Here is a 16,169-nt window from a genome sequence, read left to right as displayed (position 1 = left end):
GAGGATACTGCCTAGATATAAAGGGCATCACAAACTGAGGTAAATATACCCATTCCATCACATATCCTTGAAATTGCTCATGAAATATGTTATCAATTTGCTTTCTTATAACTTGTGCTCTCTTTTAAAAAATATGCAAAGAAAAAAATTCTAATTAATATAAAAGTCCTAATGGTTGAGTTCTCATTAAGGTTTTAGTATATTTTTCTGGTTCCCTCCAAACAACTTCAATATTTTAAGAAATAATATATTTTAATACTCAACCATATTAATTTCCATTCATTATAGAAATTACTACGATAGTCCAAAACAGTAAGGATTTATATTTATCTAAACAGTTTTGTACTACTGATGAAATAAAAAATAAAGTCTTATCAGAGTCAGAAAGGACATGGAGGTGCTTATAAGATTTTTTTGTTTTTTTCACAAGGGTAAGGGTTAAGGCAGTTTAAATATCAGTGAGGTGAAGAACAAAAGATTAAACATAGAGAATGAACATGCTTTCTTACTTTTGTCAGGGCTCTTGCAGGACGCTTTTGTTGTCCCTCTGTCACTGTGCTTTTTTCTGGTTTTGGTGACAGAGAAGAGCATATTTCAAAGTCTGTGTGTCCCAGATCCTGTAAGTACTGGTAAAGTGGAGAATTCTGAAAGAGACATATAAAATAAAGCAAATTTCAGTATCATTACTATTTCAAAAATTTTAGAGGCCAATCCAACACCAAACTTCACTATCATGACCAGTATGCACAAATTCTTTAAGGCTTCATCTATTAAAAAGTGAATTATCTGTCACAATGTCATCTAACATTAAAAAAAACCTAAAAACAAACTACAAACAATTCAACAGAGGGACCCAAAAAAGGAAAAACTCTAAACACAGATTTTTCTAAGTGGGTACCAGCAAGAAAAAATGAATTTAGGAATATAAATAGATTTGTTAAGCAATTTCTTTGCCCAAATATTTGTAGTATTAGAGTAGATTGCTTCAAAATAGCCAAGCCTGGCTATAGATAGCTCCTAAGAGGGCCTACAGTGAAAAGCAGTTATTACTTGAAGCCAAGAATTAAGCAATGATTATATACTGCACTAATTATAATTTTATCATACCATCATATTCATTAATTCATTCAAGCACAAATATGTATTATCTACCACACGCTCAGCACTGTAAACAAACTTAAAACTCCAAGAAAGTTACCTAAAATAAGCTGTATCTTACATACAACCATATGGCAAACGAGACTCTGTGGCTAATAAAAGCATTAGAACATGGTGGTTAAGAACACAAACTCTGGGGCCAGACTACAGGTTCAAATCCCAACTGTGCCTCTTACTGGCTAAGTATCCTATGACAGTTTATAATCCTGTGTTTCAGCTGTGTCATCTTAAAATAGGAATAATAATAAGACCTAGTTCATAGGGCTCTTATATGGACTAAATAAACATATACAAGCACTTAGAACAGTAACTGGCCCATAGTAATCACTCAATTTACACTTCAACTTTATATAAGCCAGGTGAAAGAGCACAGGTTTTGGAACAGACCAAAAAACCCCCAAAAAACAAACAAACAAACAAACAAAAAACAAAACAAACTCCAATCCGATCAGATACATAAGCATCACTGTTAGATGAAAACCTATGGGACAAATTTCTGGATAAACAGCAAGCTTTAGTTTTAACTTTCAGTCTTCTCTAAAGCACAAAGCTGGTAACATGGTTAAAAATAAACCTTGACTCCATTCAACAAAAGTATTTAATACTTAATTTAAAAAAGACCTTATGTTAGGTAGTAGAGATACAATAACAACCACCATCAAAACAATAGTAATCAGCAACACAACTAACATAGTACCATGTGGCAAAAGCTTAACTAGCATTCTACTTGCATCATTTCACTTAAGGTTCACAAGAAACTCTAAAAAAAAGTATTATGATCATTGCTATCATTGTTATTGTTAATTCCCATTTCATAGAAGAGGAAACAGATTCACTCAGATACAGAAAGCAGGACAAGTCTGACTCCAAAGCCAACACTCTGAAATATTATATTTTACTATCTAAAGTAACAAACAGTCCCTCCTGTGTCTAGAGAGGAAGATACCAGGGAAACTTCCTTATAGTTTAAAACAGAAACATCAAGCAAATCAATAATTACAGGATTGTATTGGATGCTATGGAAACAGAGGAGAGGCAGTTAAATTAGACCAGTATTTTTAGGGAATATATCCCTGAGTTTGGGAAAATGAGGAACAGTGGGAATTTGCTTATACTGGTAGCAATTTGCTGGGTATCAATCTGAGAGAATAAAAGATACATAAAATGCCTCCTTTTAAAGCTATGTTTAATGCTCTTTTGGGAAAAAGAGGCAAAAGATTATAATAAAAGGAGGAATATGTTTCTTATCTCTCTACCAGACTTAAATCTCTGTTGGCACAAATGGTTAATTTTTGTATCACCCATAATGTATCTTCAAATACTGCCTTGAATTACTCAAGTATTTCCAAAATGAATTGTGAACTCCTCCCTGCTCTGTCCCCAGAGTGGCAAAAGAACAAGAATGCTTGTTCGGTTGGGGTGACCTTTTGAAAAGTTTACATACTTAAAAAAAAAAAAAAAAGCTTGTTTTTAAGGCAGTAGAACCCTTTCTTCAATGAACTCCCATGGGGAAGAACAATAAATAAGATGGATCAAAGTGGAGTTACTCTAATTCCAGCGTTGTCAAAGTTTTTCTGTAAAAGGCCAGACAGTAAATATTTCACACTTTGCAGGCCATATGGTCTCTCTCGTAACTAATCAATCCTGCTGCTGTAGTGCAAAAGCAGCTACAACAATACATAAACCAATGAGTGTGGTTATGCTCCAGTAAAACTTTATTTATGGAAATACTGAACTTCTTATAATTTCCATGTGTCACAAAATATCATTCTTTTGATATTTTCCCCAACCATTTAAAAACGTAAAGTCTACTCTGTGTTCACCAGTCACAGAAAAATAGGTGGGGAACAGAGGACAAACCTGGCCCAACAGCTAGTCTGCTGACTCCTGTTCTAATTAAATGCTCAGTCAATATACTGAGGCATACTCTTGATTGCTACCTGTTCTCTGGCAAGAGGCTTCGTGGGTGGGGATGGGATCAAACTTCTTTTCATTCAAATTCTAGTACCTTTCTTACTACACACTTAACTGATGCTGTGTCAGCACTGACCCCAAAGTCCCTTCCTTTTCCAGTTTATGTCACAGCTCACAAAATAACAAAATGGATTATGTGTAACATACTTGTAAACATGATTAAACAGAAGAGAAACAATGAATACTTTGTTCTCCATGTTCTGCACATCAACTAAGAGCATACATATACATACTCAGTTGGAAACACCATTAGCTGGAACACCTACTATTTGACAGTTTCCAAAAACAGCAGCATTAGTCATTTGCCTTGAATAATACCAATAATGTCCAATGGTGTCATTTGATATAGTAATTTTGTCAGTACCTTATTCTGCCTTTTCTACAAATGCTAAAACTCTTCATTAACTTTTTGGTTGGTTTCACACGTTCTTGTCGAAGGTGTGACATCCATCTATTTGAGCTATGCAACTATGAATGATGCTTTAGTAGTTCTGATTTCTTCCCCATCTCTAGTGACAGAATTCATCACTTTCACCCTGGAATGCACTGTTTTACAGTTCTGGGAAATTCTGGCTTGCCAAGGTTATCACTGTGCCTTGTTTCATGGCTTTACATAACTAAGTATTTGACAAAATTTCAGAATAATCTCTGGCGACTAGGGATGAAGGTATTGCAGATCTGACAGAATGTAATTCCAGTCACCATCGTATTTCATATTTGAACTTTCCTCTTTTGGACTGCTACTACAAATCATTCCACTTTCTAACACATATAAACTCAGACTGTATGAACTCTAAAGCTCTTATTCATTATGACAGTATTCTGAGTCGTAGCATTTATAATACTGTTTTATTTCTATTTCTATGCTTCAATCACTTTTGAGCCAAAATAAAATTTAAAATTTAACCAATGATAACACACAAATGAAAAACAAAAATCCCTTGGTTAACGAACTGAACATTAGCCAAGATGAACTGACTGAAATAGACCTCGTAGCACATGGGCAGTTTTTTTAAAAGTGCAAAGGGATTTTTGGTAAAATTATTATTTTATTAATTAAAAAAAATGTTTGGGGGCTAAGATTACTATTCTCTGAAACTGCCAAATAACCTGTGTATTATTTGACAGATCTCAGAAAACCACATCATGACTAGTGGTTCACAGATTTTTTGGGTCTCAAAACCTGTTTAAGGTTTTAAAAATTATTGAGAGCCCCAAAGAGTTTTTGTGGATGTCTAACAAGATTTATCATATTAGAAATTAAAACTAAAAAAATTTAAAATACTTATTAATTTACTTAAAAATAACAATAAACCCATTCCAAAATGAAAAAAAAAAAAGTATTGAGCAAAGTGGATTATTTAACATATTTTGCAAATCTCCTTATTATCTGGCTTAATAGGAGATAGCCAGATTCTTATATGCTTCTTCATTCAATGTGTTGCAATTTATTGTTCTGGATGAAGTATATAAAGAAAATCAAGCTTTGGGGTGCCTGGGTGGCTCAGTCAGTTAAACATCTGCCTTCGGCTCAGGTCATGATCTCAGGGTCCTGGGATCGAGTCCCATATCGGGCTCCTTGCTCAGTAGGGAGCCTGCTTCTCCCTCTCCCTCCGCCTGCCGCTCCCCTTTGCTTGTGCTCTCTGTCTGTCAAATAAATAAAATCTTTAAAGAAAAAAAAGAAAAGAAAATCAAGCCTTAAACAGGTAAGTAGTTGGGGCGCCAGGGTAGCTCAGTTGGTTAAGCATCTGACTCTTGATATCAGCTCAGGTCTTGATGATCTCAGGGTGGTAAGTTCAAGCCCTGCACTGGGTTTCAAGCCCAGCGTGGAGCTTACTTAAAATACACAAACAAACAAACAAACAAAGATATGTGGTTGGAAAGGGAGTATTTTATTTTTTAAAAGATTTTATTTATTTGAGACAGAGAGAGAGATAAAGCACAAGTGGAGGAGGATCAGAGAGAGAGGGAGAGGCAGACTCTCTGCTGAGCAGAGAGCCTGATATGGGGCTCGATCCCAGGACCCTGAGATCACGACCTAAGCTGAAGGCAGACGCTTAACCGACTGAGCCACCCCAGCACCCCGGAAAGGGAATATTTTAATGGTCTTTCCTGATAAATGCATTAACAAAGAATAGCTATAACAAAACTCAACAAGTGATAGTTCTTTTTTTTTTTTTTTAAAGATTTTATTTATTTATTTGACACAGAGAGATAGATAGCTAGAGAGGGAACACAAGCAGGGGGAGTGCGAGAGGGAGACCGCAGGCTCCTGACCGAGCAGGGAGCCTGATGCGGGGCTCGATCCCAGGACCCCAGGATCATGACCCGAGCTGAAGGCAGATGCTTAACGAGCCACCCAGGCGCCCCTCAACAAGTGATAGTTCTGAAAAAGTTAATTTTAATGTGGGATATAAAACCATATTGATGAGCTTTTCATACTCTGTACACGAATGAGAGTGAAAAAGGCAAATGTGTTAATATTAAAACGTGATCGCCCACAGCAAGATGAAGCTTCACACTGCAACCGCCCTAACCACTCTATTTATAGGATTGGGGTTGTTACGTTTATAAACAAATACACTGAAATTTCTATGTTTCATATAGTGAGTATTATTATAGGTTGATGGGAGCCTCAGAAGGGACTTTTTTTTGTGGAGGGTAAGGCAGAGTAGGTGATGATAGGTAATTTTCTGTTATAACGTTTTTTCCTTAGTTCAAGCCAAAATAGAACCGCAATGTTTCAGTTAAGTTGTTTTCTTGAAGAGAAATTATTAGCACTGGACTCAAACTATAATTTTGTAGTATTGGAGAATGTTACTGTTGCCAAAAGAAACATGAGAAACCTCAGACACAGCATGTGGGAGCTTCTCCTCAGGAAATCCTTGTGGTTCACTATTCCTGTAAATTTTAGCTGACAGAAAACACACATCATAGCACCAGAAAGAATTTTGCTAAATGAAAGACAGCCAAGAGTCTTTGGTTGTTGCTGAAATTTTTCTGATGGCTTAAACATATTTTTGTAAGAAAAATAAACAAAAACAGACAGGAAACCCCAACATTTTTGCTGAACAAGCACTTCAAGAAAATGACTCATTTAAGTCCAAGACTACCTGCACCTCATGCCCACCCACCCATTAAAGATAACGGATCCCACACCAGTGGATATATAAAGCTTGAAACACTCATTTAATGCATTGATTGCTTTCTGCAGGATTTGTGGTGCCTTCTATAGAAGTGCCAGTACCATATTGCTGGTTTGCATTTAAAAAGGAAGATAAACTGGTGCCGAAATTGAGGTGATGGGTAAAATACTTTCATCATTGTTCTCTCTTCTAAGCAGACTTATTTATTTTTTTCTTTTAACAGAGAGAAAGAGTGTGCACATGCGTGGGGCAGGGACAGAGGGAGAGGGAGAGAGAATCTTAAACAGGCTCCACACTCCATGTCAGCACAGAGCCTGACATGGGGCTTGATCCACAACCCTGAGATCATGACCCAAGCTGAAATCAAGAGTCAGATGCTTAATCGACTGAGCCACTCAGGTGTCCCTCTTCTAAACTGCTTTAAACCTTACAGAGAAAACAAGTTGTAACCTTCCAGGTTCTAGGCCAGAGAGGGAACAGGCAACATGACAACATGGCAGAATTAGGCAACTCCTTCAATAATAAATACTGATTGAACATTTTCTATGTGCCAGGCAATATCTAGGCACAGGGAAGAAAACAAAACAGGTGAGGTCCTCACTAAAAAGTTTCATTATATGATTCTTCTGATAGGACCATTGCTTTCAACTACTAAGGAAAATACTGAGTGAACACTTTCTAGGTAGGCTGCTATGTTTCAGGAAAATCCTCTCTTGGTCCCAGCTTCCTTAAGTACAAAATAAGGATGCTATGGGTTTCTTAAACTTGTTCAAGTGGTAAAACAAAACTCATGATGTTCTCTGAGAAACAAGATAAAAAAGTGGTATGCTAAAATATTATAATTTTGTGCTAAATCAAATGCCATCTTATCCCATGCAATCAGTCAATGCCAAAATACAGAAGTTCTACATATCAAATTACCCAGTTTCTTCAACAAATAAGCGATATAATAAAGGCAGAGGAAGTGGAGAAAACCGCTTAAGGATAAAGGGACATATCACCCAAATGTGATGTATGGGTTTTGTTTAGATCCTGGTTTGAACAATTATAAGAAGACATTTCTTAGATACTCGAAATCCAAATGCAGGCTAGGTATTAGGTGATACTATAATCGAACTAACGTGAGTTTGTTTCTTGGTGAGTCACAGAGAGAAACTACACCAGGTGAGCTGTCACACAAAGGAAACTTTATTTGCAGCAAATAAGTAGAGCATGGGAAAAACTTCTAAAGCCTGACTCTCCAAGCAGGGCGAATGGGTTTCTTTTATTTAGGATTAGAATGAATATTTATATAGGGGTGCCTTGCCACCACTAAAGACAGGCATAAGGTGGCCCATGTGTCTTAAGGAAACATGTCTATAGGGGCACCTGGGTGGCTCCGCCGGTTAAGCGTCTACCTTTGGGTGGGAGAGTTTTGCTTCCTTTTAAAGGGGATAGGTAAGCGTCTGCCTTCGGCTCAGGTCATGATCCCAGAGTCCTGGGATCGAGCCCCACATGGGGCTCCCTGCTCAACAGGGAGCCTGATTCTCCCTCTCCCTCTGCCTGCCACTCCCCTGCAAGTGCTCTCTCTCTCTCTGTGAAATAAATAAATAAAATCTTAAAAGAAAAAAAAAGGACACATGCCTATATATATCATATGTTCTATAAATGAGGCTTGTGCTCCTTCCTGGGTGGAGATTTTATTATTAGAATGAGGTAAAGGTAATTGTTCGTCACTCTAAGGGTCATTCCATCCATGGTCCAACTGTGTAGGTGCAAGTTGGGAGTTAAATTCAAACCAGTCTGGGTGGTCTGGGCTGGATGGAATTTTCTGTCCAGGCAGTCCTTACAGCTTGAGGGGTAGTTTCAGTTTATATCAGGGGATGCTATGCCCCTCAGGTCTTTTGCCTGACCCTGTAAGAGATAAGCTAGAAAGAAGAGCTTAAGGAAAAATGTGGGACAAAGGACAGTGGGTAGAAGCAGGTGAGTAGGTCAGGTCTTAGGGTCTAGCTGGTGACAATATTAGGGAATTATTACTAATATTATTAAATAATTATATGGGAGTTAGCATTAAAAAAAAAAAAAGAGAGAGAGCATACTGATCTGTTAGAGATGCACACGGAAGTACTTACTGGTGAAATTAGGTAATGTCTGGGATCGTCTTTGAAATAGTCCAAGAAAAAAGGTGGGGGTGGGAGAGGAACAGAGCAGTTTGGCAAAATGTTAACACCTGCTCTAGCTGAAGCTGGGTGATGGGTACATGGAACTTTCACTGTATTCTTTTTTTTTTTTTTTAAAAGATTTTACTTATTTATTTGACAGAGAGAGAGAGACAGCAAGAGAGGAAACACAAGCAGGGGGAGTGGGAGAGGGAAAAGGCTTCCCACTGACCAGACATGGGGCTCGATCCCAGAGCCCTGGGATCATGACCAGAGCTGAAGGCAGACACTTAACAACTGAGCCACCCAGGCGCCCCATTCTTTCCTTTTATGTATAATTTTAAAAGTCCATTGTTAGTTTAAAAAAATCAGATGCCAGTTAAAAGATCTGTATGCTAGGTTGCCTGGGTGGCTCATTTGTTAAGCGTCTGCCTTCGGCTCAGGTCACGGTCCCAGGGTCCTGGGATCGAGCCCCACATTGGGCTCCCTGCTCAGCGGGGAGCCTGCGTCTCCCTCTCCCACTCCCCTGCTTGTGTTCCCTCTCTCGCTTTGTCTCTCTGTGTCAAATAAATAAATAAAATCTTTAAAAAAAAAATCTGTATGCAGGTAACTATAGAACACTTATGAAAGAAATTGAAGAAGTACAAAGAAATGGAAAAACATTCCATGCTCATGGATTGGAGGAACAAATATTGTTAAAATGTCTATACTACCCAAAGCAATCTACACATTCAATGCAATCTCAATCAAAATAACACTAGCATTTTTCACAGAACTAGAACAAATAATCCTAAAATTTGTATGGAACCAGAAAAGACCCCAAAGAGCCAAAGTAATGTTGAAAAAGAAAAGCAAAGCGGGAGGCATCACAATCCCAGACTTCAAGCTCTATTACAAAGCTGTCATCATCAAGACAGTATGGTACCAGCACAAAAACAGACACATAGATCAATGGAACAGAATAGAGAACCCAGAAATGGACCCATAACTATATGGTCAACTAATCTTCGACAAAGGAGGAAAGAACATCCAATGGAAAAAATACAGCCCCTTCAACAAATGGTATTGGGAACACTGGACAGCAAAATGCAGAAGAATGAAACTGGACCACTTTCTTACACCATACACAAAAATAAATTCAAAATGGACGAAAGACCTAAATATAAGACACGAAACCATCAAAATCCTAGGGGAGAACACAGGCAGCAACCTGTCTGACCTTGGCCATAGCAACTTCTTTCTAGACACGTCTCTGGAGGCAAGGGAAACAAAAGCAAAAATGAACTACTGGGACCTCATCAAGACAAAAAGCTTCTGCACAGCAAAGGAAACAATCAACAAAACTAAAAGGCAACCAACAGAATGGGAGAAGATATTTGCAAATGACCTAGTGGACAAAGGGTTAGTATCCAGAATCTATAAAGAACTCATCACACCCAAAAAATAAGTAATCCAGTTAAGAAATGGGCAGAAGACATGAAAAGACATTTCTCTAAAGAAGACATACAAATGGCTAGCAGACACATGAAAAAAAGCTGAATATTACTCATCATCGGGGAAATACAAATCAAAACCACAATGAGATATCATCTCACACTGGTCAGAATGGCTAAAATTAACAACTCAGGAAACAACAGATATTAGTGAGGATGCAGAGGAAGGGGAACCCTTTTGCTCTGCTGGTGGGAATGTAAGCTGGTGCAGCCACCCTGGAAAACAGCATGGAGATTCCTCAGGGTTAAAATAGAACTACCCTATGACCCAGCAATTGCACTACTAAGTGTTTATCCAAAGGATACAAAAATGCTGATTTGAAGGGGCACATGCACCCCCAACGTTTATAGCAGTGCTGTCAACAACAGCTATATTAGGGAAAGAGCCCAACTGTCCACTGACTGATGAATGGATGAACAAGATGTAGTATATATGTAAAATGGAATATTACTCAGCCATCAAAAAGAATGAAATCTTGTCACGTGCAGTGACATGGATGGAACTAGAGGGTATTATGCTAAGGAAAATCAGTCAGTCAGAGAAAGACAAATACCATAAGATTTCACTCATATGTGGAATCTAGGAAACAAAACAGATGAACATAGGGGAAGGGAAGGAAAAATAAAATAAGAAAAAAACAGAGAAGGAGGCAAACTATTAGTGACTTTTAATTATAGAGGACAAACTGAAGGTTGCTGGAGGGGAGATGTGTGTGGGGATGGGCTAAATTTGTGATGAGCACTGCGTGTTATATGTAAGTGATGAATCACTAAATACTGAAACCAATACTACACTATATGTCAACTAACTTGAATTTAAATAAATAAATAAGCAATCAGATGTCAGGTTTTCCTAGAATCTGGTATAAAAGATTTAAGAAAATAACATGGCAGAAAAATGTAAAATTGAGAAAATTCAACTTATTATTTTAATCTGGGGAAAAGATAAGCTTATTAAATTTTAGAACAGAACATCCACGTCTTTTCAAACTTCCATATAATGGTAGTAGAACTTCTAATATCTACTGAAAGAGAATATAATAAAAAGCAAATGTTAATTTAGCTATATCTTTAAATGAAACCACACGAGCACCAACTAATATACTGTAACATATGCATATGATAATTTATGTATTCATTAAAAGTATTCATATACTATTGGGCAAATATTTGGATTAGCAAATTTTCTGCAACAATGCCCAGGTCACTCAATACTACCACCAAGGATAACAAATACTACCACCAAGGATAACCACCAAGGATATCAAATGTCAAAGGTATCCTCTAGCAATAAGATTTCAAGTTACCAGTCTCAGTGGAGGTACAAATAAATGACTAATTACTTCTCAATGTCAATCATTCATATTCACTCTCCACTGACTAATGAAAGTTTGGGGAAAAAGCAAGTCTCAATTATGTGATTTTTGGAGCCATGTTTTAAAAACAGCATTAAGACAGTTAAATACAAAAAACAAAAACCAAAACCAAACAGTATGTTCCTGTAGAGCAGAAGTCCTCAAAGTAGATTTTGCCCCCATCCTCCAACTCCAATGTCTTCAGACACTTTTGGCTGTTGTAACTCGGGAGGGGTGGAATATTACTGGCATATAGTAGGCAGAGGTCAGGGATGCTATGTAACATCCTACAATACAAAGGAGAAGCCCCACAGAGAGTTATCCAGCTCAATAGTGCTGAGGTTGAGAAACCTCGTTTTGGAGCATAAGAAATCAGATTGAAAAAATTCACAAGAAATAAGTAGCCCAGCAGGTTTTCCCCTACTTCTTATTTTGGGAGAATGATAGATTAAAAAAGCAAAAACCAAAATGAGAAATTAGCTATTTTTCCATGACTTGTAATCTAAAATTCAACAGGCATTCTAAGAGTGAAATGAGTTATCTTCAAAATAACTGCATCCAAATTTATGCATTAAAATTTTAACCAGCCATCAAGAGAAGAGTGATTTCCTTTGGTTACAGGCACATCTGTCAATGCTATAGGCTCACAACCAAGCCTGCGTCAGGCTAAGAAACAGCCCACAGAACCCTAGATGCTCTTTTCACACTAACTCTGATGCACCCTATGGACTCTCTCCTTCTCTTTCCCAGAAGGGGCGGTTCACAGAGCTGTACACTCTTAGAAAAGCACTTTATAGTCTACAGTAACTATTGGCCAAATTCTGATTCTGGTTTCTCACCAACTATCTGCTCTGTCTTCTAGATGTCATTGACTGAGTGCTAACAGCATTCCACTGGAAAAATCATTTAGCTAGAAAAGGGGAAACAAATGGCAATCATCATTTGTTCATTTATCATTAATCAAATATTTATTGAGCACCTACTGTATGTCTGGTACTAAATTACAGGAATTCTCTGCCATTAACTTCTCTCCGGAAATATTCAAGAAAAAGTTAACTTTTTTTTTTAGCTATAAAAGGAAATTAAGTTCAACTGCCCAACCTCACATAGTTTTGTGGGGTTTTTTTTTTAGTTTTGTTATTTTTAAATAAAAAATTCAAATAACAAAAAAGATATAAAATGAAAAGTACCTTTATCCTACCCTTTACCCCTACTCCCTCTCCCAAAATGTAATCAACGTTCTTTAGTTTGTGAATACCTTCTCTCCAAATTTAGTACCCATTTATGCTTGAAAGTGGCTGGCAATGGAGGAGGCCAAGACGACTCCTACCTAGATTTCTGGTTCGGACAATTAGGTGATGCTCTTTACTGAAATATAAAATAGTGGCAGAACAGCAAGTCTGAAGAGAGAGCCTGTGAGATACTCAAACATGAATAACTTAGACCTAAAATATCTGGAGATCAGGAAAGTGGCCTAGTTTGAATGCACAGATCTGAGCTTTTAGAAAATAGGTATGGTGGCAAACCCACAGGGTAACAGGTATAGAAACATAAAGAGGTGATGAGATCAGCTAGAGATAATACAGAGAAGATAAGAGGGCCCTAAGAGAGGCCAATATTTTAGAAAAGCGTAGAGCCAAAGCTGGGAAATAGTAAGAGCAATAGTAAAGATAGTTAACATTTCTTGAGTTGCTTATATGGTAGGCATTAAGTTAAGGATGTTTTATATCTTATTTACTCCTAACAACAAACTCCTAAAGACAAATTATTATTACTCCTCCAATTTTAGAAGGAAATTAGGGCATATGGAAATTAAATAACTTGTTTAAGATCACCCAGCAGGAATGTAAAGGTAGCTGATGTTGAGTCCAAAGCCTATACCCTTAATAACACAAAATTCTCTTTGAGGAAAAAGGGTATCTAGAAGGAAGAACCAAGTCTTCTCTCATTTCTCTTTTTTTTAAATTAAGCTCCATGCCTAACGTGGGGCTTGAACTCACGACCCTGAAATCAAGAGTTGCATGCTCTACCAACTGAGCCAGCCAGGTACGACTTATTGTTTTAAAATACTTGTTTTAGGGGTGCCTGGGTGGCTCAGTTGGTAAGCAACTGCCTTCGGCTCAGTTCATGATCCTGGAGTCCTGGGATCAAGTCCCACATCAGGCTCCTTGCTCTGCGGGGAGCCTGCTTCTCCCTCTCCTCCCCACTTGTGCTCTCTCTCACTATCTCTGCCTCTCTCTCTCAAATAAATAAATAAAATCTAAAAAACAAAAATTAAAATACTTGTTTTAATACTCAGGTATGGTAAGGCCAACAGATCAAGAGATGACTGCAAGTGAAAAGACAGTTACATTCACAGATCTCAAAAGATGGGGGCAGGCCACGCCCGGGGGGGAGGACAGGACACGGTGGGCAGCACCAGGGTTGGTCAGGAGGGGAGAGAGGGAAAATTATGGACCAGAGCCTTTATTGTGGTTTCTTTGGGAAGGAAGGGGCAAGGCAAGGTAAGCAGGCTTAAGACTGGCTAGTTTAAATAATTTCAGCAGGCTCTGAAGCATAGGGGCTGCCCATAGTAGGGTCTGGGATGACTACGGCAGGTATATAGTGGCCAGGTGAGATGTATAATCTAGATGAATAGTTTGCTATCTCTTGGGAATTGGTTAATTCTGGGAGAGGCAGTCTCAGAGAGGCCCTGAGATGATAAATGCATCAGAATACAGAAAATAAAAGACATGGTTAACATACTCATATACCAGATTTTATATTCTGTAAGGTCCAAAATGCTGATCCTGCATGGTATAATTTTTAATTCAGTCATATTTTTTCCTCTCTTCAGGTTGTCCTCATCTCAAATTATTCCTCTTTCACTGGTGGCTTTAAGTTTCATAGTACTATGGTCACTTGAACCTGAAAACACAAATCTGGGTTTTTTTTTCCCCCTTCTGTGAATATATTTTGGAGAGTGGCAACTCCAAATCTTCATAGCATTGCTCTTATGATCTCTAGGCTCCATGATTTTTCTGTTTACTCATCCTTAAGAGAGTTCTATATTTATTAGCCTAGAGTTAACAAAGTAACAATTGGGAATAATTCAGGCAGAAACCAAAGGGAAATTTTCAGGTATAAATGCAAAGAAGAAAAATAATCAACAGGAAATAGATTACCAATTTAGAAATCCAGTCACCTAGGGTGACAGAGCCAGTATGATCAAGATCACACAAACATAATTAAGCAAGTATTCCAGTGCTGCAGTTTCCCACAGGCTTTGGGGGCCATAAGTAGTGGGAGTCTGGAAATGATCCTTGACCTGCTCTGTCAGCCCATTTCTTAGATTACAGCAGTGTTTACCTCTGGTTTGGAGATGTCAGTGGAGGCTGCCAATTCTTTTTGCTACTACCGAGATGCACTTTTTTCTCACAAGAGAATATCAGTGTCAGTTCACATCTGTTTGGTTGATTTGCTCTCCACTAATTCCCCCCCCAAAAAAACAGCAGCCCCATTTACTGGGTACCTATGTTGTGCCAGGCACATTTCTAAGCATTTTTATGTACTAACTCATTACAACTTTATAATAACTTTATGAGGCAGAGCTCATTTAAGATAAGAGGAAACTAAAGCATATAGACACCAAGTAACTTGACCAAGGTCACAGAAATAGTAAATGATAGAGCCAGGATTTGAACATACAAGGGATCAACAGAGCCAAAGCTGTTATTTATTTCACTACAAACAATTTAGAGTAAATAAATTCATTAACTCAGTTTAACATAGTACTTTGCATAGTTTTCTTTTTTAAACCAGAAACTGGACTTAATTTTAAAATTATCTAACAGATTAAGTTAGAAAATTCAATACAGCATAACTCTCCTGATAATATCTACATTTATTTCCAATCTTTTCTCTTCAGATGAGCTATAATTCATATGTATTTACCTCAGATTGCACAGCCTTAAAACTGGCTGCAAAAAATCTTGGGACTATAAAAACAATAGTACTTGATTCTTACAAATTACTTTCAAGTCCAGCTCACTAGGTTTTTGAAACAACTCTTACGACACTAGAGAGAATATATGACCAACATGTGATAACACTGATTTCTTTAATTTACAATAAGACCGTATAATCCAATAAGAAAATATTAAAAACTGAAAATATGGGCCAAGGATAGAAAGAGGCAGTTCAAAGAAAAAAAAGTACAAATAGGTGAATACAAACAAAAACATGTTAGACTTTACCCTTGACTGAAGAAATGCAAATTCAAACAAATACATAATTTTAATCTGGTAGTTGGCAACAGTTAAATTTATCATGTTTAGTGTTGGCAAGGGTATGAGGAAAAAGGTACTTCATACACTATTTAGTGAGAGTATATCTATAAAAATATAAATATATCCATTGGCCTAGCAATTCTACTAGCTATCTATTTTATGATATAATTATAAAAGAATGTTTAAATGTACATATAATACTAACTACTATAGCCATTGAAGAACCCCATTTACATTATAAAAAAGTCAAATTATACTTTTCTATGTGTATTATGCATATATATTTGCATATACATATATGTGAATATAACACACTGAAAATGATCTGGAAGAAAACTGGTTACAGTGGTTACTTCTGGGAAGAAAAGAGGAACAGGGGAAGAAAGGAGGGTTAAAGGAGGGCTGATGCTTTCCCTGTATTATTTGACTTTTTTATAATGAGAATATATTCACGTGTTATTTGTGCAGGAAAAGGTGCCCAGCATAAGGCCTGATATAAAAAGTGTTGAACTGTTAGTTTAGCAAATGAATAGAATAATCCTTTGTACTTTTCTATATCAAAATTAATGATCTAGTCAACATTACACAGTTCCATTATTTAAAATGTCAGTACTATATGAAAGCCATACTATTAGGT

The 16,169-nt window shown here is 37.3% G+C and overlaps 1 protein-coding gene across 6 annotated transcripts in view; it reads right to left on the bottom strand.

Moving 5' to 3' along the window:
• Positions 1-16,169, bottom strand: part of VEZT (vezatin, adherens junctions transmembrane protein) — a 68,898-nt gene that overhangs the window by 42,254 nt on the left and 10,475 nt on the right. For all 6 annotated transcript variants that reach the window (XR_013449315.1, XR_013449316.1, XM_036085876.2 and 3 more), the window contains exon 2: positions 510-644. Coding sequence is in view for 4 of the 6 variants with exons in the window: in XM_036085876.2 (XP_035941769.1) it covers positions 510-644 (135 nt within the window). In the remaining 2 variants the exon portion in view is untranslated. The remainder of the gene's footprint in view (positions 1-509; positions 645-16,169) is intronic.

Source organism: Halichoerus grypus, chromosome 6 (genome assembly GCF_964656455.1).
Source record: "Halichoerus grypus chromosome 6, mHalGry1.hap1.1, whole genome shotgun sequence".
In the NCBI taxonomy this organism is placed as follows: Eukaryota; Metazoa; Chordata; class Mammalia; order Carnivora; family Phocidae; genus Halichoerus; species Halichoerus grypus.
This window is presented reverse-complemented; position numbering and strand designations above follow the sequence as displayed.